General features: G+C 40.6%; 2 protein-coding genes and 1 long non-coding RNA gene across 4 annotated transcripts in view; 1 reads left to right on the top strand and 2 right to left on the bottom strand.

Annotated features, from left to right (window-relative positions):
* Positions 1-27932, bottom strand: LOC141369452 (uncharacterized). The gene is made up of 5 exons (XR_012373156.1): positions 27786-27932; positions 26756-27633; positions 26578-26680; positions 12286-12397; positions 1-25 (listed from the first exon to the last, which is right to left on the bottom strand). It is a non-coding gene; the product is annotated as an uncharacterized lncRNA (long non-coding RNA).
* The window catches only part of LOC129427790 (uncharacterized), a 58811-nt gene that overhangs the window by 25672 nt on the left and 5171 nt on the right, over positions 1-27968 (top strand). The gene's annotated exons all lie outside the window — the stretch shown is intronic.
* Positions 21964-24549, bottom strand: LOC141369568 (endoplasmic reticulum transmembrane helix translocase-like). Its single transcript, XM_073876459.1, has 5 exons — positions 24430-24549; positions 24099-24207; positions 23826-24019; positions 23440-23536; positions 21964-21980 (listed from the first exon to the last, which is right to left on the bottom strand). Exons 1-5 carry the CDS (start codon positions 24532-24534, stop codon positions 21964-21966), a joined length of 522 nt encoding a protein of 173 aa, XP_073732560.1. The 5' UTR covers positions 24535-24549.

Here is a 27968-nt window from a genome sequence, read left to right on the forward strand (position 1 = left end):
TGAGAGACTCCATGAAGGGGTGGCCCTGATGAAATAACTTAATTAGACATTTTTAAATGAACAGTTCACCCAGAAACTAAGTTACGATGCAAGAAATTGTTTCAGTAAATAACTAAAAATAATAAATATATAACATGAAGCTTTTGTACAAAGCTATTGAATCAAGAGGACTTAAGGGGACTCAAAACAACATACTGGCATGTCAACATACTGATCTCTTTGTAAGGGCCATACTTACTAATTATTTCATTCTTATAAATTTGTGCATTTAAAATTCATTTTGTTATAATTTTATGTTCTTTATTTTTGTAAGTGTGTCTAAAGCCTGGGATACATTGCACGATTTTTGGCCGTTCCAGACGAAAGATTACTATTGTTAAAAAATTGTGATGATATCTGCGGTGGTCCTATGTTGTACAGTGAGAAGGTATAAAGATGGCCGTTTTTCCGGTTTTGCGTCCAAAGATAGCCTACGATGGTTTTTATGACAGTATCAGAAATTCAGCATGATCAACACACAGTGTGTTTGCTGCCATGACCTGCGTACCGATTGGTGAACTTGCGCTAAGGTGTGTCGCAGGCTTCAAATTCTCCAATTCAAGGATTTCGGTCAAGGTGTCATGATCGTACAATCTACATGCTTGTCGTACCCAAGTTTAAATGATCCATGTCGCACACTGTTGTAGCGAATTTGCGGGAGGAGGGAAATAACGTTATTTGAAACACTATGAACCTCCGACCGAAGCACTACGGGGATTCCCAAGGGAATCTTAGATTTTAGCTCAAAGGGAATATTATGTATAATTAACTGTAATTAATTATACAAGTTTATCAGGCTTTACCTGGCGTAGCAGAATTAATAATAACAATTAATTAATATGTTCGTCCACCGAAGACATATATCCATAATCGTATATTAACGTCTAAGAAATGTTAATTTCATGGCCTTTAAAATTAACCTTCTCACTGATATACAGTGCTACTCGCAGCGTGTAGCTGGATCAAAAGGCAGAATTAGTGACTTTACTTTCGTGAGCATTGAACACAGAAACAATTCAATTGTGAAAATGCAAACCGGTTTATTAACTATAAAATGAAGTACACATAACGACTAACTAAACATACACACATACAATAACATAAAACATAGATGAGAAAGTAAAGATTGAAAAAGCTAGAGAGAGAGAGTAAAAGATTGGCAAAGCACTATTGCTTAACATCTGCACAAACCATCGGAAAATCTCTAAGTAGCGCCTTAATTTTATAAGGGGTAAAGCTTAAACATCAGCGAGTAAGACAAGTTTATACTTGCATTTGGCTCTTTGTGTTTTCGTTGCGAAGTTTCTGCTGCACGCGGTGCGAGCAAGGAGAGAGAGAGAGTCCAGATGTGTTCGTAAGATGTAGTCCGTTAAGTTGTTTCGTAGGGCGGATTGGTCCGCGTGGTTTTCCGAACTCTAGCGCAAAGTGCAAGCCAGGAAGACTGTCCCGAAGAAAGACGGGGCTCAGAGAAAAGATGATGAATCCGAGGGACTCTGGTTGAGTCTCAGCGAGTTTCCAAACTGCGCTGGCGGGTTACCTAAGTAACCGGGCGATTGAGCGCTCATGAGTGAACTAAGCCACTGACTGAGATACTGAGCGAATCAGCGATTGAGAGATTGAGCGAACTGAGCGATTGAGCTAAATGAGCTTGGGCGATAGGCCGTTTTGACCTTTCACACGCCCAGCCCATTTTGGATGTATGACCAATGTGTGCGCGGGGAAACAAGCCTTTGTTCTTTCAGACAACACATTTGCGTAATTGCATAATGATACAAGTTTGTTCCCATAACTCTTCAAATCGATATTAAATGACATTGATGCGGCTTATGGTAATATGATACATAGAAATGATTGGGAAATAAAGAGTAGATTAATTTGATACTAGACAAGACATGGGTTTAAGATCACGTTGAATAATAATTTCATACCTAAGATATGAACCATGCGAACGGCTCTCAGGTTTCTCTGGTGGGATCCCTTTGAACCTCCTTTGAAGACTGCATTTGTTTTAATTGTCGCCCACTTTACAGCCTTGATAGGTGGTAGATATCTGGGTGATTGTGTTATCAGGACACAGGGTTATCTAGTCACAATTTTAGGGCTGTTTACGATCCAGACGCCAAATGGCCTCAATCTGACTCCGAGCCATTTGCTACATATCCCCCCTTCATGGCCACCAGGGTCTTGAGAGACTTTGGTGGGCGATGGTTCAATAGGCGATGGTTATACAGGTCATTTGGTCTGGATGGCAGGTGTATCTTAATTTTCTGCAGCGCTTCGGCGTGCCTGCAGAGGGGTGATTTCGATGAGGTTGGGCTCTTGCTCGGCTTGTGTGTCTTGCTTCCCACGGTTCCGCTTGAAGGCTCGAGGGACGGCAGCTGTGCACTTGTTCACTGTTTCCTGCATCCCGCTGACTCTTCGGTACAGGATGAAAGTGAGGACAAGAGTAAGGGCGTATCCTACTCCTGTGGAGAGGCACAGTACTGTGTCAGTGGCGGTCCAGGCTCGGAAAACAGGGAGGCTGTGCATAGCTGGCATGCGAGCAAGTGCCTGGAGGGCAGTGTCGATGGGCGTGACATCAATTAGTTGGGTCCCCCCTTCTGCAATCCTCATCTCCAATTCAGGGTCTAAAGTGAAGTTGTGGTCCCTGAAGAAAGTTGAACATCCCAGTTCGGTGTGGTACTCCTCACTGGGAAGGTGATAGAGTGCGAGTTCATCGATGTGAAGAATCACACCTTTGGGAACTTGGATCCACATCGTCTGGTTTGGTAGACTGATGCGGGTGGCTGTGTCGTGTTGGTCGTAGGTCAAAGTGGCCGTGCTGGCTGGGGTGTTGACCAGCCATCGGTCCCCTACGATTTCAGCTTGGGTGTTAGTGACCTCGGCTCGTGGTTTAGCTGAGGCAGGACAACGAGAGTCAATCTTCATGGGCCGCAGCCCACAGATGCCGTCAGTGTTGTCCCGAAGGAAAGGTTTGCTGGGGCCGAGATAATGAATGTCTTTAGTGAGGCTGCACATGCGCAGGTTTGGTGCAAGGTACAGCTGTTCATTGCTGTCATGGTAAGTCACAACAGTGGGGGTGCATATTCTGATGTGAGTGTTTCCCTGCCAGAAGCCAACATTGACAATGTCTTTGAGTCTGTAGATGTTGTGTGACTCGATGAGTGGCAGGTTTATCAGAAAAGCAAGTTCGTCTTGTTCAGGGGCTATGCTTAGTGAGATTGCGCTACCTAGGGAGTAGGCCAGATGTGCCTGCAGGGTGTCTGTTGGGCCCGCAGTGACAAAGGATAAAATGGTCTGTACCAGGCTAAGGGGTACCAGGCAGGGTGGAATGGCTGCTGCGGCAGCTCCGAGTAGGGCTCCCAGGAACCGCTTGGGACGCTTGGTTTGTCCGCCTAGACCTGCCTGTGTGACAGTCATCTTCTGAAGTTGGTACAGCACGTGTTTGATGTCAGCCTCTGCGTGAAACATAGCGTTCTGCGCCCATCGTTCTCCTGCCCAACTGGTTTCTGGTGCTGATGCTGTGTAGTGTGCTCTGTAGACGTCACGGGGGTTGAGTTGGACATAGACCTCTTGGCTATGTGTTCTGCAGTTCGTGATCAGGAGTCCAGGTTGCTCTTTAAGGACGATGCCTGAGGCGGGACCCGGCGACACGATTTCAGGTTGCGACCATCCCCCCTGTAGGCTGATGTACAGAACAGTAATCCACAGCAGCATCCTGGTGACAGAGAGGGAGAGAGGGAAGGAACAATAGGTGAGCGCTACAGGTCCTTGTTTGGTCAGGACAGTTCTCTTTCTTTTCATTAGCGGCTGTTCCTTAGGTGGCACAGTTCTAGTGCTGAGGCAGTCTGGAGGAAGTTTGGCCTGGTTAGTGCTCGTCCCCCCTTTACTGTCATGCCACCATGTTGAGTGTCTCTTGACTTGGTTCTGGTGGACCCATCTGAAAATTGGTTCCTTCTGACTCCTGCCCATCTTGATCTGGTATGCAATGGGGGAGAGTTTGTCCACAATCTCATGAGGTCCTGTCCAGTGTGGCAGAAATTTCTTTGACAGCTGACGGTGAGCTGTCTGAATTGGCGGGGCGAAACTGTAGTACCAGATCTTGGTCATTCGAAAAGCGAAGGTCGTTCCCGGATGAAGTTCATCCAGATACTGGTGAGTGGTGTCATTGGGTGCTGGAAAGCATTCTGCCAACTTTGTGAATTGGCAGATGACCGTGAGAAAGTGTTTGTTGCCCCTCGTTGGCCTGGGTAATGGTCCAACCCAGTCTATCTGGAGGTCTGACACTGGAAAGTTGACACCTCTTTTTTGAAGTGGTGCTCCATGGTTTGGCTTAGCCGGTTGGAACTGGCAGCAAACCAGACATTTCTTGATGTGTTCTGCTACATCGTGCTGCATTCCAGGCCCGTATGCCACCTGTTTCGGTGTTTCATAAGTGGCTTTTGTGCGGTGTTGTGCGGCACATGCTGTGTCATGCGCATACATTAGTATGACCCCCCTATGGGCCTGAGGAACCACAAGCGCAGGTGTAGTGCGGTCATCAGGGACATACCAGAAGATGTTGTGTTGTATGCGCAGCAGGTGTCTGACATCGTTGAGACGTTTGCGGGTTGGAGCAGCAGACAGGTCAGAGTTTGTGATAGGGTAGGTGGAGGGGTCTGAGAGGTGGTTTAACATAGCTTGGGTAGCGATGTTAAAGGCTTGTAGTTTCTGATGATCTGCATCATCCTGCATGGCATCTGCATCTTTTAAATTTTGTTGAACTTGTGTGTCAAGTCCTGGGTATGGCTCTGAGTCTTTGGCTGGATGCAGATTGCAGAGCAGTGAACTTTTGAAGTTTAGGTCTGAGACGAAGTTCCCGCGGCTGGCTGGGGGGTCGTCCATGACCTGTGTGACCTGGCAGTTTACCTTAGATGATCTGGCTGATTGAAAGGGTAAAGGTTCTCGCACTTGAGCCCAAATTTTTAACTGTTTAAAGTCCATTAAGGGTTCAAAGCGGTCTAGCAGGTCTTTGCCAATGAGGAGAGGGTATGAGTCCATTGGTGAGATGTACACAGGGTGTATGATGCTCATAGGACCGATTGTCAGGTGGATGGGAATCACCTGTTGCAGTTGAACTTCAGTCTGGCTGTAAGACTGCACATTCAGCATACACCTTTGGGGTTTAAGGGTCAAATTTTGGGCCTTAGCTCTGTTCTGGAGTCTGGTGAAAAGCTGGGATGACATCAGCGTTAGGTCAGCTCCGGTGTCGACGAGGGCTTCTAGTTCAACCTCATTTTCCAAGGTGATGGATAGATATAGCTTTTTAGCTTCTCCTCTTTCGATCAGGTTTCCCAGGAGGCTTGGTACTGGGGCTGTGGTATTAATGGGAAGGCAGTCAAGGCTGGTTTTCTGTGACTCTGTAGGGAAAGAGACACTTAACACAGCACTCTCTGGTACTTGCAGGCTTTGGTTGGTTGGTGTTTGAGATATTGTTTGTATGCCAAAGTCTTTGAATAAGGAGTCGGGTTTGTCTTCGTGGTCCTCCTTGTGGGGCCTCTTTTGGATTAACTCCTTCAATATCCTCAGAATCTCTGCTGTCTCAAACGTGTCTGTGTCACTCTGTTTCGAGGGTAGCTCAGACTTAGATTTGCTCTGTGTGTATCGAGACTGATCTCTCTGTTGACTGTTACCAGTATTTGATCTGCCAGGTGCAGGACGGTTACCTCTAGGTCGTCGGCCAGGTTCCCACGAGCCGCCACCCTTCTGGTTGTCTGATGAGTTTGGCCGGCTCCATGACCTCTCGGCACGTCCCATTTGGTGCTTGGGACGAGCCCCTACATGGCCGTACCATTCCTGGCTGGCTGTAAAGTCTCTTGACCCTCTTGGCCCTCTGTTGAAAGGTCTTTCACTGTGGCGTTGTCGTGCGCCCTCCAGTGGTAGTTCAGGGTACAGTTCAGAGACAGGGAGAATGACAGGGTTTTTAACAGTCTTTTCAGAGGCCGCTCTTTGTTTACCATAAGCTTTCTGGGCCAAGTCCCGCAGCTGCCTGGTTGTCATTGTGCGAGGGCAGGCCATAACCCCTAAGTGTTGGCTTACTGTGAAGTGAAGATTTCGCAGGAAGAGGGTCCTGAAGTTAAAGTCCTCCTCCATTCCTGGCTCATTCCGTGAGCCAAAGTAAGCTCGCCTGAGTCTGTTGTAATAGGCTTGTGGAGTTTCGTTTCGGCTCTGTTTGAGGTCCATCGCTGTAACAAGTCCTTGTTCTGCCTCTGGATCCGAAAACTCTTCTATTAAAGCCTTTTGCAGCTGCTCGTAATCCATCTTGACGTTTTCTGGCTGCCTGTCAAGGAAACTCCTCACCTCACGACTGGAAGTAACCCGTAGCAGATACAGTTTGTCTCTTGTGGTTACATTTGGCAGTGTTTGCAAATAAAAGTCAATGTCCTGCAGGTAAGAGTGGATATCATGGCCACCTGCAGGCTCTGGGGTAAATGTTGGGATATTTCTAGCCAGCTTGTCGAGGTCTTTGGGTGCCACGCCTGGCATGTCTGCAGGTGACCTTGGGAAATTTGTCTGTCCCCACCCCCCTATGGTAGTGAGAGGTTCTGGGATGCTGGCTGATGTCTTTAACAGTGGGCTCCCGCCCCCCTTTTCAACAGAAAAGCTTTGGTGGGGGGGTGCAGGCTCACTGGTTGAATGAAAGGGAAAGGTTGCTTTTTCCCTTACTTGTTCAGCTTGCAGTTTATATGCATAAATGAGTTCTCTTTGGGTGGAGTCAAGGTCGTCCCTTGCCTGGTCTCGTTGCTGAGCCAGAGCTCGACCTTCATCTCGAGCCGCTCGCAGGTGATTCTCACAGGCCTTCAGCTTGGCATCACGTTCCTTCAGTTCTGCCTTTGCTCTCACCAGAAGATGTTCAGCCTGCTGGAGCTTTCCAGACAGCTCTTCTCTGGCTGTCTTTTCCTGTTGCTCCTTGTGCTCTGTGTCGGTGCGGAGTTTTGACAAGGCCTCTTGGAGTTGTCCAATCTTGTCCTTTAGCCTCCAGTGTTCCTCCTCCGTCGATGGGTGTTGATCTTCTGATCCCTGTGTCAGCTGATCTAGACGATTCTGCACGTCCTCCTGATTCCTCCGTGCCTCTGCCGCTTGGAGCTGTAGAGCTGCTGCATCCTGTTCCAGTTGGGCGATGTTCCTTTCGCCCAGTTTAAGCTGGATGATGAGGTTGTGAGCGATGGCACCTGTGATCTTGGCTATGTCCTTGTGACTGTAGCTCCTCGTTGGGTCGTGGGCTATGAACTTGTCCAGGGTGCCGTCGAGTTGCTCTCTTTCCAGGTGTTGCAGTTCATTGGCGAGGTTGGGCAGGAGTTCAGATGTCACAGTGCTGAGCCAGGCCTCTAGCTGGTCCCAGTGGTTGACAGGGCTTGGTAATCTGGACATGTTGACACACTGGTAGAAGAGAAAACACAAAGAGCCAATGCGAGCCCGCACAGTTCAGCGAGCTACGGCAATAAAATATATATATACGTGGGCTATGAGCTTATTATCAGGGCCTTTCTCCGGCTGCACAGATAATCAGTGTGGGAAATAAGGGAAAAATTTTAGTAATTTATCGCTTTGTTAAAACCTACAGGTCGCCTTGGACATTTGGTTATTCGAGCGTATTACTAGTGAATTCTCCTAATGGTTTGTGCAGTTTTGCTCTTTCACCCAAAATAAAGTGAATCAAAATAATTAAAATTAATTAATTATAATGATAAAAATAAAATAAAACATAAAGCAAGGTTGCTGGAAATGAAATGAAACAGGAAAAGGAAAACAGAGAAAAAAAAACAAATAAATAATAAAAAAAAAATAATAATAGAAAAAATAATAATAATAATAAAATAAAACTGAAAATGGGAATTGAGACAGCCAACAGACGAAGTCCTAAGGCTGGGAAAATGAAGAGGATAGGAGGGTGAAAAAGGGGTTTCCTGTTTCAGCTTAGCAGGTTCTCTACCCTAAATTTGATGACAGGGCCTTACAGGGAGAGGGCACTATGGAGTCATGCGAGTTAGGGGAGTGGCTTAGCTAGATTGGCTGGGTTAGACCCAACCTGATAGGGATCTGGTGCCTCTAGTGGCTATAGAGGGGAGAAAAGTGCATCTCTTTTACACCAACACTCGTTGACTATTTAAGGAAACCCAGGGTGGAACACAGAGACAAGGCGCTTCCCTGAGCACGCAGCCAAGAGTGCCGGGCCTTCTGCCCTCCCCACCTCGACCGCTCAACAGTCACACCCTTCACACCGCCGGGCCGCACTCAAAGGTGTCACCCACCAACTGGCACTGCCGCTAGGGCTTTTGTGTGTCAGCTGGCAAGGTTAGCGATTGGAGTGCCCGGTGGCAGAGGTTGCACTGTGTCTTGCTGCCTAAGGTGCTAAAGGAGGGAGCTACCGCAGCACCCCGACTGTACACACTCGAGTCAGTTCAGCGGGACCGGTCTCTTGTAGAACTCACCGCTGGCGAAGCCTCTGATTCATCTATCAAGTGTTAGCTTTCAAGAGATGCACAGGGGCTTATCCTATTGCACCAGTTAAAACATAAATGAATTCACTGAGAATGGGACTTATGGGGCTGAATTCTATTCACAGTAAAGAATTGATTCAATTAAAATTTAAAATAAATCAAACTGCATTGAATTTAAATTTAAACTTAATTAAAATACAATCTCTACAATAGAAAAGAGAACAGGAGAGTAAGGAGTGAGAGAGACCAGCAAAAAAATGAAATAAAATAAAAATAAAACAAATCAAAATAAAATAAAAATTAAATAAAGAAATAATAAATTAATAAAGCCACAGCAATATTAATTTATTATTTATAATTTAAGACCATAACATTCAATATGTAGGAAATAAAACTACAACGTAGTAGAATAACCTAGTTATTGAAGTAAGGTAAAAAAAATCCAAGTTTGATTTCTGTCATACACTCCCAAAAGAGTTTATGAGAGGACCAAACGAGCTTTTCCCACTAGATGGCGATATTTCGCCCAACAAACAAAGAAAGCGGAAGTCAGACGTAGAGTAATGGAGAAGAAGAAGTGTTAGACACTCAAGACTGACATCTAGTGTTAGAACTAGGTAGTACGCTTTAAACTGACAAAGATTCGCTTCTATACAGTAATTACATCGGCGGCCGCTGCGTTGCTAAGACGACGGATGTAATTTGCTCGTGTTCAGCCGGTACCTCTTTTGGCTTACGTTACCGGGACACGAAATAAACAAGAATCCAACGTGCTTTATCATACGTTGTGACTATAAATACTTGATCAAGTTTTTATCTCCTTTAAAATTGAAAAGTCTTACCCTCGGTGCTTACAATTTTAAAAATCCACGTACGTGAATAAAATGGAAAAATACAATAGACAGCTTCTCTAATTGTAAATCATTTCCTGGAGATTTAACAAAAAGGCCTTATCAGATGGGAGTATTCACTCGACCACCGCTTCGCTCTAAATAAAGGAATTATACTCTTTATTAGGCGGAATCAGACGGTAATGCAGCGTATTAAAGGGCTTTTAATACGGTTACCTTAAAGACTGCAGTTAACTATACATAACAGGGGCGCGAGTCTGTTACGTCCTGAAAATGATACAGGAAAATACATTTTCATTCATACAAATAAAGAACGAAATCAGTTAAAGCTGATAGTTCTTTTTCATTCACACAATGCAAAAACACATTTGATTTGTAACTGGTTTGCTCAGAAAATAATGTTTAAATCTGCCCGCGCGTTCTCCACCATTATATGTAGCGAATTTGCGGGAGGAGGGAAATAACGTTATTTGAAACACTATGAACCTCCGACCGAAGCACTACGGGGATTCCCAAGGGAATCTTAGATTTTAGCTCAAAGGGAATATTATGTATAATTAACTGTAATTAATTATACAAGTTTATCAGGCTTTACCTGGCGTAGCAGAATTAATAATAACAATTAATTAATATGTTCGTCCACCGAAGACATATATCCATAATCGTATATTAACGTCTAAGAATTGTTAATTTCATGGCCTTTAAAATTAACCTTCTCACTGATATACAGTGCTACTCGCAGCGTGTAGCTGGATCAAAAGGCAGAATTAGTGACTTTACTTTCGTGAGCATTGAACACAGAAACAATTCAATTGTGAAAATGCAAACCGGTTTATTAACTATAAAATGAAGTACACATAACGACTAACTAAACATACACACATACAATAACATAAAACATAGATGAGAAAGTAAAGATTGAAAATGCTAGAGAGAGAGAGTAAAAGATTGGCAAAGCACTATTGCTTAACATCTGCACAAACCATCGGAAAATCTCTAAGTAGCGCCTTAATTTTATAAGGGGTAAAGCTTAATCATCAGCGAGTAAGACAAGTTTATACTTGCATTTGGCTCTTTGTGTTTTCGTTGCGAAGTTTCTGCTGCACGCGGTGCGAGCAAGGAGAGAGAGAGAGTCCAGATGTGTTCGTAAGATGTAGTCCGTTAAGTTGTTTCGTAGGGCGGATTGGTCCGCGTGGTTTTCCGAACTCTAGCGCAAAGTGCAAGCCAGGAAGACTGTCCCGAAGAAAGACGGGGCTCAGAGAAAAGATGATGAATCCGAGGGACTCTGGTTGAGTCTCAGCGAGTTTCCAAACTGCGCTGGCGGGTTACCTAAGTAACCGGGCGATTGAGCGCTCATGAGTGAACTAAGCCACTGACTGAGATACTGAGCGAATCAGCGATTGAGAGATTGAGCGAACTGAGCGATTGAGCTAAATGAGCTTGGGCGATAGGCCGTTTTGACCTTTCACACGCCCAGCCCATTTTGGGTGTACGGCCAATGTGTGCGCGGGGAAACAAGCCTTTGTTCTTTCAGACAACACATTTGCGTAATTGCATAATGATACAAGTTTGTTCCCATAACTCTTCAAATCGATATTAAATGACATTGATGCGGCTTATGGTAATATGATACATAGAAATGATTGGGAAATAAAGAGTAGATTAATTTGATACTAGACAAGACATGGGTTTAAGATCACGTTGAATAATAATTTCATACCTAAGATATGAACCATGCTACAGTGAATAAAATCTAACTAAAGTGTTAACACACAGTTACATCACACATACATGATCATGCAGTAAAGGGATATAACATATATATACATTTAAACAGCTCATTGTGATCTTTGAATATGGTTTCATCACAGACATGTAGTCTGTGCCCCCAGCTGTGTCTCTGGCGATCGTCGAACGAACGGCTCTCAGGTTTCTCTGGTGGGATCCCTTTGAACCTCCTTTGAAGACTGCATTTGTTTTAATTGTCGCCCACTTTACAGCCTTGATAGGTGGTAGATATCTGGGTGATTGTGTTATCAGGACACAGGGTTATCTAGTCACAATTTTAGGGCTGTTTACGATCCAGACGCCAAATGGCCTCAATCTGACTCCGAGCCATTTGCTACACTGTGATAAGGTAATGATCTTATAGGATGAAATAAATTATGCAATGTATGCTTAAAGGGAAAGAGAGTTTGAAGGATGTGACACCCCTGACAGGATGGGGCGCTGGTGCATGAGCATACAGTCGTTGTTTTAATAAAGAAAATATTATGGGTTCGGAACAAAACAAGCGCTCTGTCCGAAATCGCCGACTTTTATACTAAACAGGTATGGTGAGGTGAGTTGTAAGTCCAATTTTATAGTATTTGGATAATAGCAGGCGAAAGGTCCCCACATGACTTACTACAATCTGGCAAAATTATTAAGTGTGCGTTCATGGGACAGTTAACTATCTCGTAGAGCAACACGAGCTGAGGTGACACCAAATAAAAAAAGTGAGTACAATAAAATAAAATAAAAAACTAAACAATGTAGGAACCAAAAAATGTATTCCTCATTATTCAATTTGTCTGTGATTGTTAAACAACGCATGTGTAAATTATGGTTGCGCTTGTTCTTATTACGCATCATAGGTCTGAACATAAACATATGGGTCACATGACAAAGAAAACATGGTGGACGCATCATGTCCAAAATGTTTTAATGATAAATGATATAGGTTCTTCATGTAATTCAGTACGCACCATCATGAAACACGATTTCTGACGCAGCGAAGCAGTGACAATAGTTTAATTTTTGACTACCGGTAAATTAATTCTTTTAGTATTTAAAACCGTAAACATGCTGCAAGTATTTCAAACATCCTAAACATAATTATGATTACTATCAAACTATGAAAATAATTGAAGTACCTTATAGTTAATGGCAAATGTAGCCATCTGCATTGCCATTGACATGATGTATACAGTACTGTTTATGAGACTCGGTTCGAATTCTTTGTACAAGTCTACAAACTGCTCTGCCCTGCAGGAGAAGAAGAAGAAGAAAGAGAGAGAGAGAGAGAGAGAGAGAGAGAGAGAGACAGAGACAGGTGAAACATAAGGCAAAGTTGTAAATGTTACAAAAACAATTTCTGGCACGTCCTTCCAAAGAAACAATTGCACTAGATGCAAAACTGATTCACTCATACCTGGGTGGGCTTCTGCTTTGTGCCCCTTTATACAGATACACTAGACTGCAGAAGTGGACTGCAAACTGCAGCAGCACTGTCAGGAAAGTGTAAAGGTTAAAGATGCATATGTAGTCAATAATAATACAATTTTAAGGTATACTCCAACCAAATACCATATTTTCAGGGGTAAGCCATACCCATCACTTTTTTTATGGACACTTCCCTCGGATAAACACGCCCACAGGTCAATCAGTGGGAGAGCGAGAACCAAGGATGCAAAGTCACAGGCATCACTTCACATGACAACTTTGTTTTATATTAAGACTCAACAATGGCATGAAGTGTGTTTTTGAATGTAAGGAGAAGAAAGCCAGCCTTACGGAAACAATGGATATAGTATAGGTAGCAGCGGAGTTTTGCGAGTGTGTTTGTTTAACTCTGGATTTCATGGAAAGTCCCAACCGGGTCATGAGTTGCATGCGGTAAGACATCTGTGTAATGTTTGAAATCGCGTTTAAAGGTGCAGTGTGTAAATTTTAGCGGCATCCAGTGGTGTTGTTGTGAATTACAACAAACGGCTCAGTCCACTGCTCACCCCTCGCTTTTGAAAAGCATTGAGAAGCTATGGTAGCCGCCACCGGAAAAACAAGTAATTGATGTAGACAACTTAGTAAAAAAGTTTGTCCATTATAGGGATGTGCATTTATGTCATTTTTTCATTCCGATTAATACATAGGTCAGAAGAACGAGTACTCAATTAACTGGGGGCGGGGCAATCAAAAGGGGCAATCAAAAGGGGCAGGGCGTACACGTCATGGTGAAAATGAAAATATTTTTATTAAAAACTTTTTTATTAATTTAAAAAAATATTAATTTTGAAGAAACTATGACAAAACAATAAACACATAACCTACTAGATTATTAATGAATTAAATGTTTTTAACAAAAACCTTTTACAGGAATAGCTGCGTGATGAAGTGAAACTAAAGGGTGAAATGCAAACCGAAGCGCTTCCTATATGACGCATTCTATGTAATATTAAAGGCGGAGTCCACGATGTTTGAAAAACGGTTTGGAAAAGGAGACGGGCCGACTACCAAAACACACTCATAGCCAATCAAATCAAATCAAATGCCGGGTTGCGTATGTGTGGGGCGGGTCTATCAACAGAAGGTACATATTCTATTGGGGTAGGGGCATGTTTGTTTAGGTGATTTCAAATATCAACATTGGGTTTCAAACATCATGGACTCCGCCTTTAAGCCTTTATACAACATAAATGTACAACGTGCATCTATCTGCATAAAATGCAAGACTTCAACTAAGTTTTCAACTAAGTTATGTACAGAAAGTTTAACTCCCTTTGTGGATGTGCATCATAAACAGCACGCTTTTAAACACGTCCAGTCAAAGCACAAGCTTCATAACATTAACAAGCTTTAAGTCTTTTGCTATCCTTTTAGCGATTAGCTGTGTCGTGTCATCCCCTGACCTGTTCTCAGTTAAGATGTAATGTTAATGCTCGTATGGCTCTCTGGTATCTCTTGACATTTGATGTTTAAATATGAGATGATAACCCATTGAACTTTTGAAGGCGCTGTACATTTTGCACCTGACTGACTGTATTTCCGAAAATCACGGCATCCTTTTAAACCATAGTGCCTCAGTGCTGTGAGGTGTGGCCGGCTTCACGGGATCTGCGGGCTGCCGCGCATGGCGCGGATCGGCGGTTTGCTGCGGGTGCGCAGAATTATCTGTTTGTTTTTGAGTCATGTAACGTTACTGATGTCATATGCCGGTCTGCGTAGCTCAACACGACGTCAAACACGCACCTCCAGAGTAGACCCAGTCTTTACTACCACATGCGTGTGTAACGCTAACCAGAAATCCAAATGCCGCCATATCCATAATAACTAAATAAATAAACCCACATGATCATCGTTTTCGTGATCGATCATCGATGCCACGTTCGAGTACTCGAGCAATCCCTAGTCCGTTAAGGGCTTCTGTAGAAACATGGCGGCACAAAATGGCGACTTCCACAGAAGGGGACCCTCTGTGTATGTAGATAAAAACGTCTCATTCTAAGATAATAAAAACATAACAGTTCATTATAAAAAGGTCTTTATACACCCCTGATAATATAGTTTTGTTTATTATTTTGCATTTCTGTCAAGAGATCCTTCTAAAAATTACATATTGCACCTTTAAGTGCATATTATAAAAACAACACAAATCATAAGTCAGTGTTGTGTTGCGTGACTCGTTCCTCTTGCAACTAGTAACTACTCCTTCCGAATTTTTTCATATGTTATTGGAAAGAATCTGTAAAGCTAATCTGTCTTTTATAAATCTGATAAAGGCAAGGCAAGGCAAGGCAAGTTTATTTGTAAAGCACATTTCATACACAGAGGTCATTCAAAGTGCTTTACATAGAAATGAGAAAACAATATTTAAAAAAGAAAATGTAAAAATAATAGATACACAATAAAATCACAATAAAAACAAAGATACATGAGAATTTAGAATAACAATTAAAGAAAATAAATGTGATTTTAATAAAAACACTTTAAAATGTTAAAAAGAATAAAACAGAAGTAAAAGTGACTTGAGTTAAAGGTGCAGTCAGTGTGAAGCAGCACAGTGCTCATTCAGTAAATGCAGAGTTAAACAGATGTGTTTTTAATCTAGATTTAAAGGTGTTTACTGTTGAAGCACATCTGATCTATTCTGGAAGCTGATTCCAGCTAGAGGTGGCATAATAACTAAATGCTGACGCACCTTGTTTTGAGTAAACCCTTGGTATTTCTAACTGACCTGATCCTAATGATCTGAGTAATCTTTTAGGTTTATATACAGTTAGCATATCTGTCATGTATTTGGGTCCTAAGCCATGAAGTGATTTATAAACGAGTAACAATACTTTAAAATCTATTCTAAATGTAACAGGTAGCCAGTGTAAGGACCTGAGGACTGGAGTAATGTGGTCAGATTTTTTGGTTCTGGTCAGAATTCTGGCAGCAGTGTTTTGTATGAGCTGCAGCTGTCTAATGGTCTTTTTGGGGATCCCAGTAAGAAGTCCATTACAGTAATCCACCCTGCTGGTGATGAAAGCATGAACAAGTTTCTCTAATTCCCGTCTTGATACAAAACAGCTAATTCTGGCAATATTTCTGAGATGGTAGTAAGCTGATTTGCTTATCGCTTTCACGTGACTACTGAAATTAAGGTCAGACTCTAAGATTACACCAAGATTTCTGACTTGATTTTGTGTCTTTAGACCCCTAGAGTCAAGGTATGTGTTAACTTTGAGAGTTTCATCTTTATTTCCAAATACAATGACTTCAGTTTTGTCTTTGTTTAACTGGAGGAAGTTTTGACTCATCCAACAGTTAATTTCATCAATGCATTTACAGAGAGTCAATGGGGCTGTAGTCATTGGGTGACAGGGCTAAGTATATTAGTCAGGAGGCCAAAACTGATATTAAAACTTTGTCGGACACTCTTCGGTACAAGCATACAACCTATCCAGTATTAATATTTAACCCCTCAACATGTGTTCTGGCCAGGTTGTCAGCTTAGTAAATGTTTTTTTGACCATTTTAACATTATATTCTTAAAAGTGGTAAAAGCGGACCCCCCCCCAAGTGCTTCCATTTTCTATGTCCTACTGTAATTTTGGGCAAATGTGCAATATAATCCAATTTATGTGCAAGCATGATCATTAAAAAATAATAATCAATAAATACCCCAAGAGTACCACACCACATTGGGCACTGTTGTGACAGCCTAGCTGTGATTTGGCATGAGGCAGCAGATCCAGAGAAGATGATCACAGCAGAGTCAACAGTCTGAACCAAACTTTCTAATCATGATGGTAAATGGTAAATGGACTGCATTTATATAGCACTTTTAACAGACCTATGGCCATCCAAAGCGCTTTACAATTAGCCTCACATTCACCCACACATTCATACACTGACGGCGGTGTCAACCATGCAAGGCACCAGCCAGCTCGTCGGGAGCAGCTGGGGTTAGGTGTCTTGCTCAAGGACACCTCGACACTTGGTCCAGTGGAGCCAGGGATTGAACCACCAACCTTCCGGTTTGTAGACAACCTACATGAACCACTAGGCCACTGCCGCCCGATTATGATGAAAAAGTGGCAACGGCAGCTGGGATTGATGATTAATGTTGCCCACATACGGGCTGCACATGAAGAACAGTTTGTCTGCAAACCAGGGCTTTGAACAGGTTTTTTCCCAATTGGTTCGTTCCGAACAGAAGCAGTATTTTAACGTTTCTGGTTTTCGGTTCTACCCTAAAACTGACGTTCCTGAACCGGTTAGAGCAAAAAAAATGAAGTTCCCGAACAGGTTAATAACGTTCCATGTCAGCTGTGGGACATACAAATAAGTATGCTGATCATTAGGACATTAACCCTCTGGGGTCCGACCATTTTGGGACACTGTCAGAGGTTCTGACATGCTCTTACATTTGGTCTTTTTTCAGTTGCTTTAAACATATTAATGGCAAGTGTCTCATACCACTGCGTTCAGCACAAACTGGGCTAAAATATTATATGAGCTACATGTATGTACATGTTTGTATTTTTGATAGAAAAATGTTTATGCGTGGTTTTTAAAAAAGCAAAATTTTTAAGTCACTGATATAAGTCCACAAAACCCATACTAAACATGTTTTAACAAGACTTTTCTAAACAGAATCTAATCGTCAATAGTTTTCTCATTAAAATGATGTAAAAATCATTCTGCTTACTCATTCACATAAACCAATATATTGATTTAGAAATTGTAAGACAGTTTTTGTTTAGAGGGGCCGTATGCGAGAAAGGATTGATTTACAGCTAGCAAACAAAGGCTCGCATAATGAGCTGCATAATGAGGCAGGAATGTTGGGAACTACAGTAAAGAATGTGAGGACAAATGTATACATGTTTGTTTGAGGTTTATTAAGAAGTTAACAATATAATAAAAATAGAGATGAAGGTCAGTAGGACATTTTCAGTTTATTTAGAAACAAACTCAATTCAAAAACTTAACTTGTATAAGAAACTGATAAACAACAGAGCTGGTCATGTGGCTAATGTTACCATATAACTTTATGTCCAAAAAGTGTTTTTCCACTTCATAGTTTCTGTACTGATGAGAGGGTTGCAGACCTGTAAGAGAGTTATGGACAGCTGTTAGCATAAATTGTCCACAGAAATACCCTTACATATATAACTGATGGGTAAATATCACTGATAGTACATTCATATAAACTATCATGTACACAAACTAAATTCAGAACATCTCAGATAAACATCTGCAGTGATTAGTTATATAAAAAGCTGTTTTCAGATGCCCATCCCCTTATCGTCTAGCTTCTGTTTTAAACGTGTTCTGTAAGCGCGTATGAACTTTAAAAACACATTGCATACGGCGGCCATGTGCGCGGGCTCGCGTCTCCGTGTAACGCGGCACTCATAAAAACGGTGTCGCGTGTAAAGCGCAATGTATGGAATTGCCTTGCATGTAAACGATATGGAATCATTTTACAGCAAATCCCGCAGTGCAGCATTACTCAAAGTTGCCATGAAGGATACGAAAGTGAATAACTGTGTCTAACACTGTACAGCATGCAAAAGTGGGTAACACTTTAGAATACGGATCCATTATTAATGAATAACTACACAGGAACAAATGAGTAATTAAACAATATTAATCTAGTAACTACTGTTAACTAACACAAAACTCTGATTAACGAACTGGTAAGTAAAAGCACACAGATGAATGTGGTAGTTCACTATTAACTTATCAGTAACTACTATTTTTTTCATACTTCCCAAAGAACTACTGAGAAGTTTCATAATTCATGCAAATCTAAACGATAACTAATATAGGAAAAATTACTAAAACTACATTAACACGTTTACTACTGTAAACTAATACACAAGACTGTTTACATTTTCAATAGGTATAGCAGACTTGTTCTCATTGAATCATTGAAAGACTACTGGAATTTATAGATTCATCAAGCATCCAAATGCCTATACAGTGATTTTTTTCTTACCTGTCAAAAAATATGTTTTATGTATGGCTCCAAGCTCATATGTGAAAAGTCTGTAAATGGTTAAGATTCTCCCCTTTAAGATTAGCTTTCCATTAACTACTATATGAATAACGGTAACCCACTAGTAATGACTCAAGTGTTACTACATCCTTCTAAAGTAATTACTAATTTTGGGGATCAGTATTCTAAAGTGAAGATCATGGTAACCCGCTAGTAATGACTCAAGTGTTACTACATCATTCTAAAGTAATTACTATTTTTTGGGATCAGTATTCTAAAGTGAAGATCATGGTAATCAACTAGTAATGACTCAAGTGTTACTACATCATTCTAGATTAATTACTATTATTTGGGATCAGTATTCTAAAGTGAAGATTATGGTAACCAACTAGTAATGACTCAAGTGTTACTACATCATTCTAAAGTAATTACTATTTTTTGGGATCAGTATTCTAAAGTGAAGATCATGGTAACCCACTACTAATGACTCAAGTGTTACTACATAATTCTAAAGTACTTACTAGTGTGTTACCATGATCTTAACTTTAGAACACTAATTCAAATCATACATAAAACAGTGATTATAAAATTATTTTCAAAAAAATATATGTGTCTGGCAGACTGTACAATGCACTACTTAATATTCCCGTAAAAATCACCTTAGGGCAAATAACTAATGCCCAGGGACCACGAGGACAGTAAAGAGCAAGAGTCACAATGTACAATTTATCAAGTGTATCAGTGTATTTAAAATATGAATCATTGAGCATAATAAAGCATTCAAATAAATGAACAAAACAAAGTGTAATCCTGCATAACAACATTAACATTAATAAAGAAATAACAAAGTTAGATAAAAAAAATATTAATTGGAGATCTGGTAATGAATAAAAAAAGCAAGATCAGTGATTAATAGCAGATTAATTAAGTCCCAATAGTTTCAGGGAATGTCTACTTGATGTAACCCATCGTGTTGAAATGGAGATGCTCCTCAGTATGGTGGAAATCCTCACGTGTTGAACAGGTGTTCCTCAGACGCATTGCTTTATTAATGAAGGGATTGGAGTTCATTGCGATGATATTCTGTGGTTGTTCGTGACACCCGGGATTTTTATGTATGTCGGTGTGTGATGTGGTTCTAGAATAAAACAAATAAAGCGCCATTTGTAAGAATCGTTAACTTACTTTATAATATTGCTCTTTAAAGGTTAACGTTAAACACGTGAGACACGCATCAGATGTATAAATATATAAAACATTGCAGCTATGTTATCCAATCTGAATACTTACAACAATATACCCGACAATACTTCAGATAATAAAATAAGACCGAATAATAAGCAAGAGTGACTTACAATCTTTATTGAGGCACATCATTGAGGCTCGTCATATATCCGCGAACTCCGATGCAATCAAACACCACCTGTAGTCAATCCAACCCGAAAACTTTTCTTCGCTCATCACTCTGTTATTTATTCAACGGTTATGCCATCAATCTGTGATATTACAAACTTTAGAAAGACAGCACATGTACCTTCCTCAATTGCCACAGCGGATCTCGCGTTATTCTCTCCGAACCCGCGAGTCTCGATACTTCAGCATAACCACGCCTACTAGGCGCAACCAATGCCGAAGCAACAATGGTTTAAAAATAGGAAAAAACAGTTGAGTAACCAATACATGATAATCACTTGAAAACAGGAATTCGTGATAATATCACGAAAAAATAATAAAAAAAAATACCAGACTATATCACAAAACCTTGTGAGACTGCGTAGTCTTTTGCACACACTGTATGTATGGCATTTAAGTTAGATGGTTGACGAATCTATAAGTTCCTGAAAACAAGTCTGCTATTACCTATTGATAATGTAAACAGTCTTGTGTATTAGTTTACAGTAGTAAACGTGTTAATGTAGTGTTAGTCATTTGTCCTATATTAGTTGTCGTTTAGTTTGCATGAAATATAAAACTTCTCAGTGGTTCTTTTGGAAGTGTGAAAGAGTGGTGGTTGTTGATTGGTTGATGGTGAACTGCCACGTTCATCTGTGTGCTATTGCTTGCCATTTTGTTGATCAGGGTTCCTTGTTGGTTAACAGTAGTTGCTAGATTGTTAATACTGCATTGCTGATTTGTTCCTGTGTGGTTGTTCATTGGCGGTGGATCCGTGTTCTAAAGTGTTGCCCAAAAGTGAAATCCGCCATTACGTGAGATTTCGTCCTCATTTGTAGATAAGCATGTAAACATGGAATCATATTACAGCACACACTTAAAAGATACAGCAGTTCAGGCTTACTGAAAGTTGCCATGAAGGATATAAGTGAATAACTGTGTTTAACATTGTAGGCCTACAGCATACAACAGTGAAATCCGCCATTACGTGAGATCGCGTCCTCGTTTGAAAACAATGCAAAACTTTTTCAATCCGAAGCGTGCCGTCTGCTGATGCTTACTGTGCGTAAGCTGAACTTCACAAGCCATGAGCATATTACATGATAGCAAATATAAATAGTATAAATTAACTGTTACTTACTTCCAATATCCTCCTCCAGTGCGTCCTCCATTGTTCTTCTTAGGTAACGATAAAGATAAATGCTTCCTCGATGTCCAAACATAAATGAAGATCTTCCTCACGTGTGTATGTATAAAGTTTAAAATCCAGACATGCGGTAAAGTCTTTAAATCTGAACTTAAATCAAACTTTACTTTTTAATGTTTGAGCTGCTCTTCATTTACCATGTATTACTACTAACTAGTTACTAACCCCTAACCCCAAAGTAGTGAGAGAGCAGTTATGTTAGGATAGAATTATTAACTATAGTGATATGTCAATTAAATATAGTATGTGTTACAACCTGGTTCATTAATGAAGTCAAATAGCACCATAGACCACCATCTACAGTTCTACATTTCGGCTTGACATTGAAGTTTTGTAACTTGTGCATCATTGCACTGTCTTTCCCTACAAGCTTTAAACTTGGCTTGACTCATTCCCATAGATAGGGGTACTGATAGATAGAACTTTTGGGATACTATGTTATGTTTCCAAGCTGATATTCACTTTGAAAACTGGTTCTCTTTAGGCGGAGATAGTTTTTTTCATGTTCTAGTTCTGTTTTCTCTTACATTGTACAATAAATGTTCATTCTGACACTTCAGCAGACATCCCATGAGTGTTTGCTTTCATTTGATACGATTTTTATGTATATGGGCCTTGTGGTTGTGGAGATTTTAACATTTATTGTTGGATTGTCGAGTTGAGCTGGAAACCAAAAAAATTGTCATGAAATCGCTTGCACAAGTAAAAAAAATAATAATTCAGCTTGACAACCACCCTAATCTCTTACCTATAGGTGTCTTCTAACAAAAAAAATAGGGTGACAGCTTGTACCAAAACATGTCCGCAAAAGTCTTAACGGAAGCTCTTTTCAGAATTGGCCCCCTGACTATATCTCGGTGTCATCTGCATAGCTGTGGTAAGCAATTTGGTTCTTTTTCATTATTTGACCAAGTGGGAGCATATATAAATTAAACAGAAGAGGTGCAAGAATTGAACCCTGTGGGACTCCACATGTCATGGATGTCCACTCAGATTTATGGTTACCTATGTTCACATAGTAACCTCTTCCTTGTAGGTATGTTTTAAACCATTTGAGGACCATCCCAGAGAGCCCTACCCAGTTTTCCAGTCTATGTAAGAGTATGGTGTGATCTACTGTGTCAAAGGCAGCACTAAGATCTAGTAGCACCAGCACTGATATTTTACCTGAATCAGAGTTTAAGCGAATATCATTTATTGTCTTTATGAGCACTGTCTCTGTGCTGTGATGCTGACGGAAACCAGATTGAAAATTGTCCAGATGGCCATTTGAGTTTAAGAATTTGTTCAGCTGATTAAAAACAACCTTTTCAATGATCTTGCCTATAAACGGAAGATTTGAGATTGGTCTGTAGTTGCCAAGTATGGTTTTGTCTAGGTTACTCTTTTTTAGGAGAGGCTTAACAACTGCTGTTTTTAATGACTCTGGAAAGGTGCCTGTGATCAGAGAGGTATTTACTATTTTTAAGAGGTCAGTTTCTAAGCAGTTAAGTACCTTTTTGAGAAAAGATGTGGGGAGAGTGTCAAGGCTGCTAGTTGATGCTTTAAGATGTTGTACTGTTTCTTCCAAGGTTTTTATATCAATTATGTCAAATTCTGAGAGAATGGCTAATTTCTGAGGTTGTTGCAATGATATCTGACTGATCACAGTACAATATGAGGCCGTATTGATTGTCATTCTGATATTACTGATCTTCTCAGAGAAAAAGGTTGCAAACTCATTGCATTTGTTGTCAGAGAGCATTTCACTAGGAACTTGATTTGGGGGGTTTGTTAGTCTCTCTACAGTAGCAAAAAGAGTGCGAGTGTTGTTTATGTTTTTGTTTATAATGTTTGAAAAGAAGGTCTGTCTAGCTGTGCCTAGTTCTACATTGAAAGCACGAAGACTGTCCTTATAGATGCTATAATGTACTTCAAGTTTTGTTTTCCGCCACATACGTTCAGCTTTTCTGCATGTTCTTTTCATGTGCTGTACTGCTGTTGTGTTTCTCCAGGGTGCTTTACGTCTGCCAGTGATCACCCTGACCTTTACTGGAGCTATACCATCAATGGCATCTTTAACTTTTATGTTAAAGTTTTCAAGGAGAGTCTATAAAACTAAAGACTCTTCGGAGATATGAAGAAGGTTGTAATGCTACTCTATAGGTACTCCAGATTAACATCAGATACCCAGAAACAGCTTGTGTTAAGGGAGCTTTAACATAATACACCATGTCTTACCTATGTGGGCACGTTTAAGTGCACCAACATCATTCGTTCCATCACCACACATTAGTGTTACAAAACCCAGTCCCTTTAGACTAGTTATGACAAATTCCTGCAAAGACATCAACATCAACACAGTTATACAGGGTTACAACAAGCCTCATAGTATGTGGAGTACCAAAATTAAAAGCATTTTTAAGTAAACAATAACTGACGACGGGCCGTTGAATTATTTGACAATAATGGACACCCAATGCGGCCAAAATGCAAAGCGGATAATTTACATCCAAATGATTGTAGCAAAATGCCAACAGGACCCTGACATGACTATTTTACAGCTAGTAAAGGTATTGATTTGAAACTGATCTCTTAGCTTTCTCATAATCATAAGTGAAACTAACCTTTTGTTTAGGGCTAACTCGAGCAAAAACCTGCACATGAGGAAGCAGGGCGTTCAGCAATCGTGTGTCGTAGGACAGTTTGGTCAGCCCTTCACCCGTTACACAGAGGTCATAGCGCCTGATCAGATCTGAGACTGATGCGTGAGGTAGAGGGAGGTGCACAGAACCGTCTATAGATTCCCACTGCCAATCTCCTGCGTAACAAACAAACCAGCCATTTAATAAAAGGCCAAAGCTGTTCAAGTAGACAGATCTCGAAACGTCACGTCACACCTTGACCGGGTGCCTGTTGTAGTATCAGCGTGTGCTCTCTCTGGATAAAATGCAGCTTTCTGGCCACATGACACGCAGTTAAAGGGTTGTCACCTGTTATTATCACAACCTGTGGATAGAGACAGATGTTAACATCCATCTCTCATGACATACACAAGCAGCCAAGTGGAATTAGGTAGTGGATTTACAAATTTAATTTTTTTTTTAAGATATCAATCTTAAGGACATGTACTTTAAATGATGCAAGTAAATTACAATAAAGTAGCCTTAGCTGGGCTTTCATAGAGAGGGTCAAATTTCATATTATATTTGATAAAGTTAGTGTAATTACATGATGCGAGGCCTCTTGTATCTCTCTGATAACAGCTTTGCTGTCAGTCTTGAGTGGACAGGAGACAACCATGAATCCTACAAATCGTAGGTGACATTCCAGCATATCACGGCTCACCTCTCCCACAAAACACCAGCCATTCTGATGTCATTCATTGATCAATGGTGAGTACCTGCTGATGGCTCAGGTGTCCCATCTCTTTGTATCCCAGCGCGAGAACTCTCGAACCCTCCCGTGACATCTCCTGTGCACCTCATCATAACTGGGTGGACACTCTGAGAACTAAAACACAATAATGTTTTGTGAATAAAAGTATTCATTGCTATTTTTATCTAAAGACACAATGAAAGGACAGTCCTGGCCATAGATATTCATAATAAAGTCTTGTCCACGCTGCTGGCCAATGGAGTTCGACATCCGCACCTTGCGGCCATCTTGTCACAGTCAGCTTGCTCACTCATAGCATTGTGTTTGAATAGTGCATGTACTTTTTAAATAACCATAACTTGCTCAATTTTCTACCCATCTATTTGGTTTGTTATAAATGTCAGAGATGTACTTAAGACACTGCATACTTAATGTTCATGAAACATGTTCAAGCATCCAGAATTATAGCCACGTTAATAACGTTTGTAAGAAACCAAACCATTTTTAAATCCGTCACGATTTCAGCGAGATAAGAGTATTTGTGTTCGTGCAGACCATTCAGTTTACATCAGGTACCACAGAGCCCACCGGAAAGCTTGCCTGTGACAAGATGACCACTGGTGATGATGTTAGAGACTCCGCCGTAAGACATCTAACCTTTATTATGTTTATCTATGGTCCTGGCTACATGAGTTCCATGGCTTAATATTTAAATGAACATTAAAGTGATACTCCAGTCAAATATCACGATTACCCCATGATTTACTCACCCTCAAGCAATATTAGATATATATTGTTTTTTTTATCCTAATGATATTGACAACATGTTGCCAGATTTAGATATGACTAAATATGAAGAGTTTCGTTGCAAAACGAGATAAATCCATTTTTTTACATTTTTGTCAAAACATGTTTATTATTATGTTATCATGTTATTATTTTGTTTTATGGTGCTACTTAGCTGTATTTTTTAAGTTATGAAGGTTTTAAATCAAGACAAACCAACTGCAGTTGCATTGAAATTAATTGGAATGCACAACAACAAAACGCGATTTCTGAACAATTAAAAAAACGGTGGTTATCTCGTTTTGCAACGACACTCTTCATATATATGTCCAATTGAAGGAAAACTACTGGGGCACTCCAACGAATCAGTGCTATTTGCATGCTGTAACTCCTTAAAAAATAAATAAAACTAACTTTTTTTTACACTAAATCTAATAACACACATAATTTACTTTTCAAAAAGAGTATTGGTCAATCACAGGTAACTAGTGTATTTTTAACATAGTTTCTTAAAGGTGCAGGGTGTAATTTTTAGAAGGATCTCTGGACAGAAATGCAAGATAATACACAAAACTATATTATCAGGGGTGTATAAATACCTTTTTATATTGCATCATTATGTTTTATTACCTTAGAATGAGACGTTTTTATCTACATACACCAAGGGTCCCCTTACGTGGAAGTCGCCATTTTGTGCCGCCATGTTTCTACAGAAGCCCTTAACTGACAAACTTTTTTTTAAAAGTTGTCTCCGACGATAACATTTTTTTCTGGTGGCGGCTATTGTAGCTTCTCTATGCGTTTCAAAAGCGAGGGTTGAGCAGTGGACTGAGCCATTGGTTGCAATTCACAACCTCACCACTAGATGCTGCTATAATTTACACACTGCACCTTTAATGGAGAACGGAGGCATTTTGGTAACAGGACAGTCATGTTGACAAAACTAAATTAAAAATGTGCTAATAGTGCAAATTCTAGTGATTTACCAAAATCTTTTTATTTTTTAATAACCTGATAACTTCAAAGAAATAATATAGGTAACATGACTGACATGTTTTCTTTGCTACAATATTTAAGCAAATTAAAGATTAGATAAGATCATCAAAGAGAGATGAGATGACATTTACAAGCACCATAGAGGGTAAATGAAACACTGCAATTTTTGATAAAGCTTTGAAATACTGCAGAGTAACATGGACTGCAATAAAAACTCACCTCTGCTGCAATCCGTTCAGAGACCTCTGGACTAAACAACCACCGCCTCTTGGGTTGAGAACAACCTTCACTGCTTTGCTCAACCAAGGAATGGAGAAAATATCTGCAAAAGAGTAAGAAAATGTTTGAGTAATAATAATAATGATAGCAAATAGAAAAGGAGGAATACAGCTGCTACCTGATCTTCTGTATGTCCTGCTGGACGCTCCCCTTAATGTGAACTCAATCTACTTTTTCTCCTTCTGGTAGTCTACAGGCAACTGCTTTATTAAGAACATCAGTGTGCTTGGGTGATCTTGAAAAAATACTGGCAATCCTCCAAGGTCAGAAAACAAATCTCACTTTTGGTATGTGAGAAGTGGCCTGCTCCATTAATAGATTAGGTTGATGTGCATAGCAGTGGATGTAATTGGCATTTGGGTAAACATCTTGAATCTTTCTTTAAACACTAGCAGTAGTAGCACCCCTCATCACGCTGGCTCCATCATACGCTTGGGAGATGAGTTTAAACTTCTGATCCTCTGGAAGGATGACAGCAAGATGCTCTTTTAGTGCTGTGGGTTTAAAATCAACTGTATAGTTAAATGCAGAAAAATCTCTTCTGTACGTTGCTTAATGTAGCGCAGTACAATCTTAAATTGGCACCGTGTGGTAATATCGGTGGTCTCTTCGGCCTGGATTAAGAGAAACGTCCAAGATGGGTCGTTCCTAAGTTCCCTGTGTCTCTTATGTCAGAAAAAGTGATTGCCCCAGAGCTCACTAGACCCACTACACTGACCAAGAAGCCGTCATGGCCAAAATGGTCGGCCCTGAACTCTAGACCCACTGCCCAGACAACGATGGACATTACCGAGCTTTTCTAGGCTGCGTCCGCTTTGTCAGTTTTAGACACACTGGTGAATTGCCCTAAGCACTTCTCTGCTGCGATGTTGAAATGTGTTTCACCTCATGAAGTGGACAAGGGAAGTTTATATGGAGCAGAGTACAGCAGGAGACTTCCACTGTTCTACAGGAAACTTCACCAACAAGTTGAGATCCATAGAAGAGAGCCCAGATCTAAATCCAGAAGAAATACATGATAATCAATTCACTGTAAGGCCTTATTTATAATAACAAAACCTTTATATACACTTCCAAGTGTTTGGACATAGGGAAGATCTGAGGTTTCTCAGATTTATATGCATAAGTAGTTTAAATAAAACTCTCACCACTTTATCTCTCCCCCTGTAGGACTCCAGCATATTTACGAGAGACTCGGCGGAGTTCTGTATGACTTTGTTTTTATTAGCTTTAGCATTAGCTAGTCCATTAGTAGGTTTGTTAAATCTAAAAAATTCAGAGCGTTTGCCATTCGTTGCAATAGCCTTGTTCAACTTCAGAGCGGCGCTGCG

The sequence above is a fragment of the Misgurnus anguillicaudatus genome, chromosome 14 (genome assembly GCF_027580225.2).
Source record: "Misgurnus anguillicaudatus chromosome 14, ASM2758022v2, whole genome shotgun sequence".
NCBI classification, from domain to species: domain Eukaryota; kingdom Metazoa; phylum Chordata; class Actinopteri; order Cypriniformes; family Cobitidae; genus Misgurnus; species Misgurnus anguillicaudatus.

Coding starts and splice junctions, on each gene's coding strand:
- LOC141369568 (XM_073876459.1), bottom strand. CDS start 24,534: ATGCTGGAATGTCACCTACGATTTGTAGGATTCATGGTTGTCTCCTGT. Junction 24,208..24,429: donor TACAAGAGGCCTCGCATCAT/GTAATTACACTA, acceptor CTCTATCCACAG/GTTGTGATAATAACAGGTGA. Junction 24,020..24,098: donor ACAACAGGCACCCGGTCAAG/GTGTGACGTGAC, acceptor TTTGTTACGCAG/GAGATTGGCAGTGGGAATCT.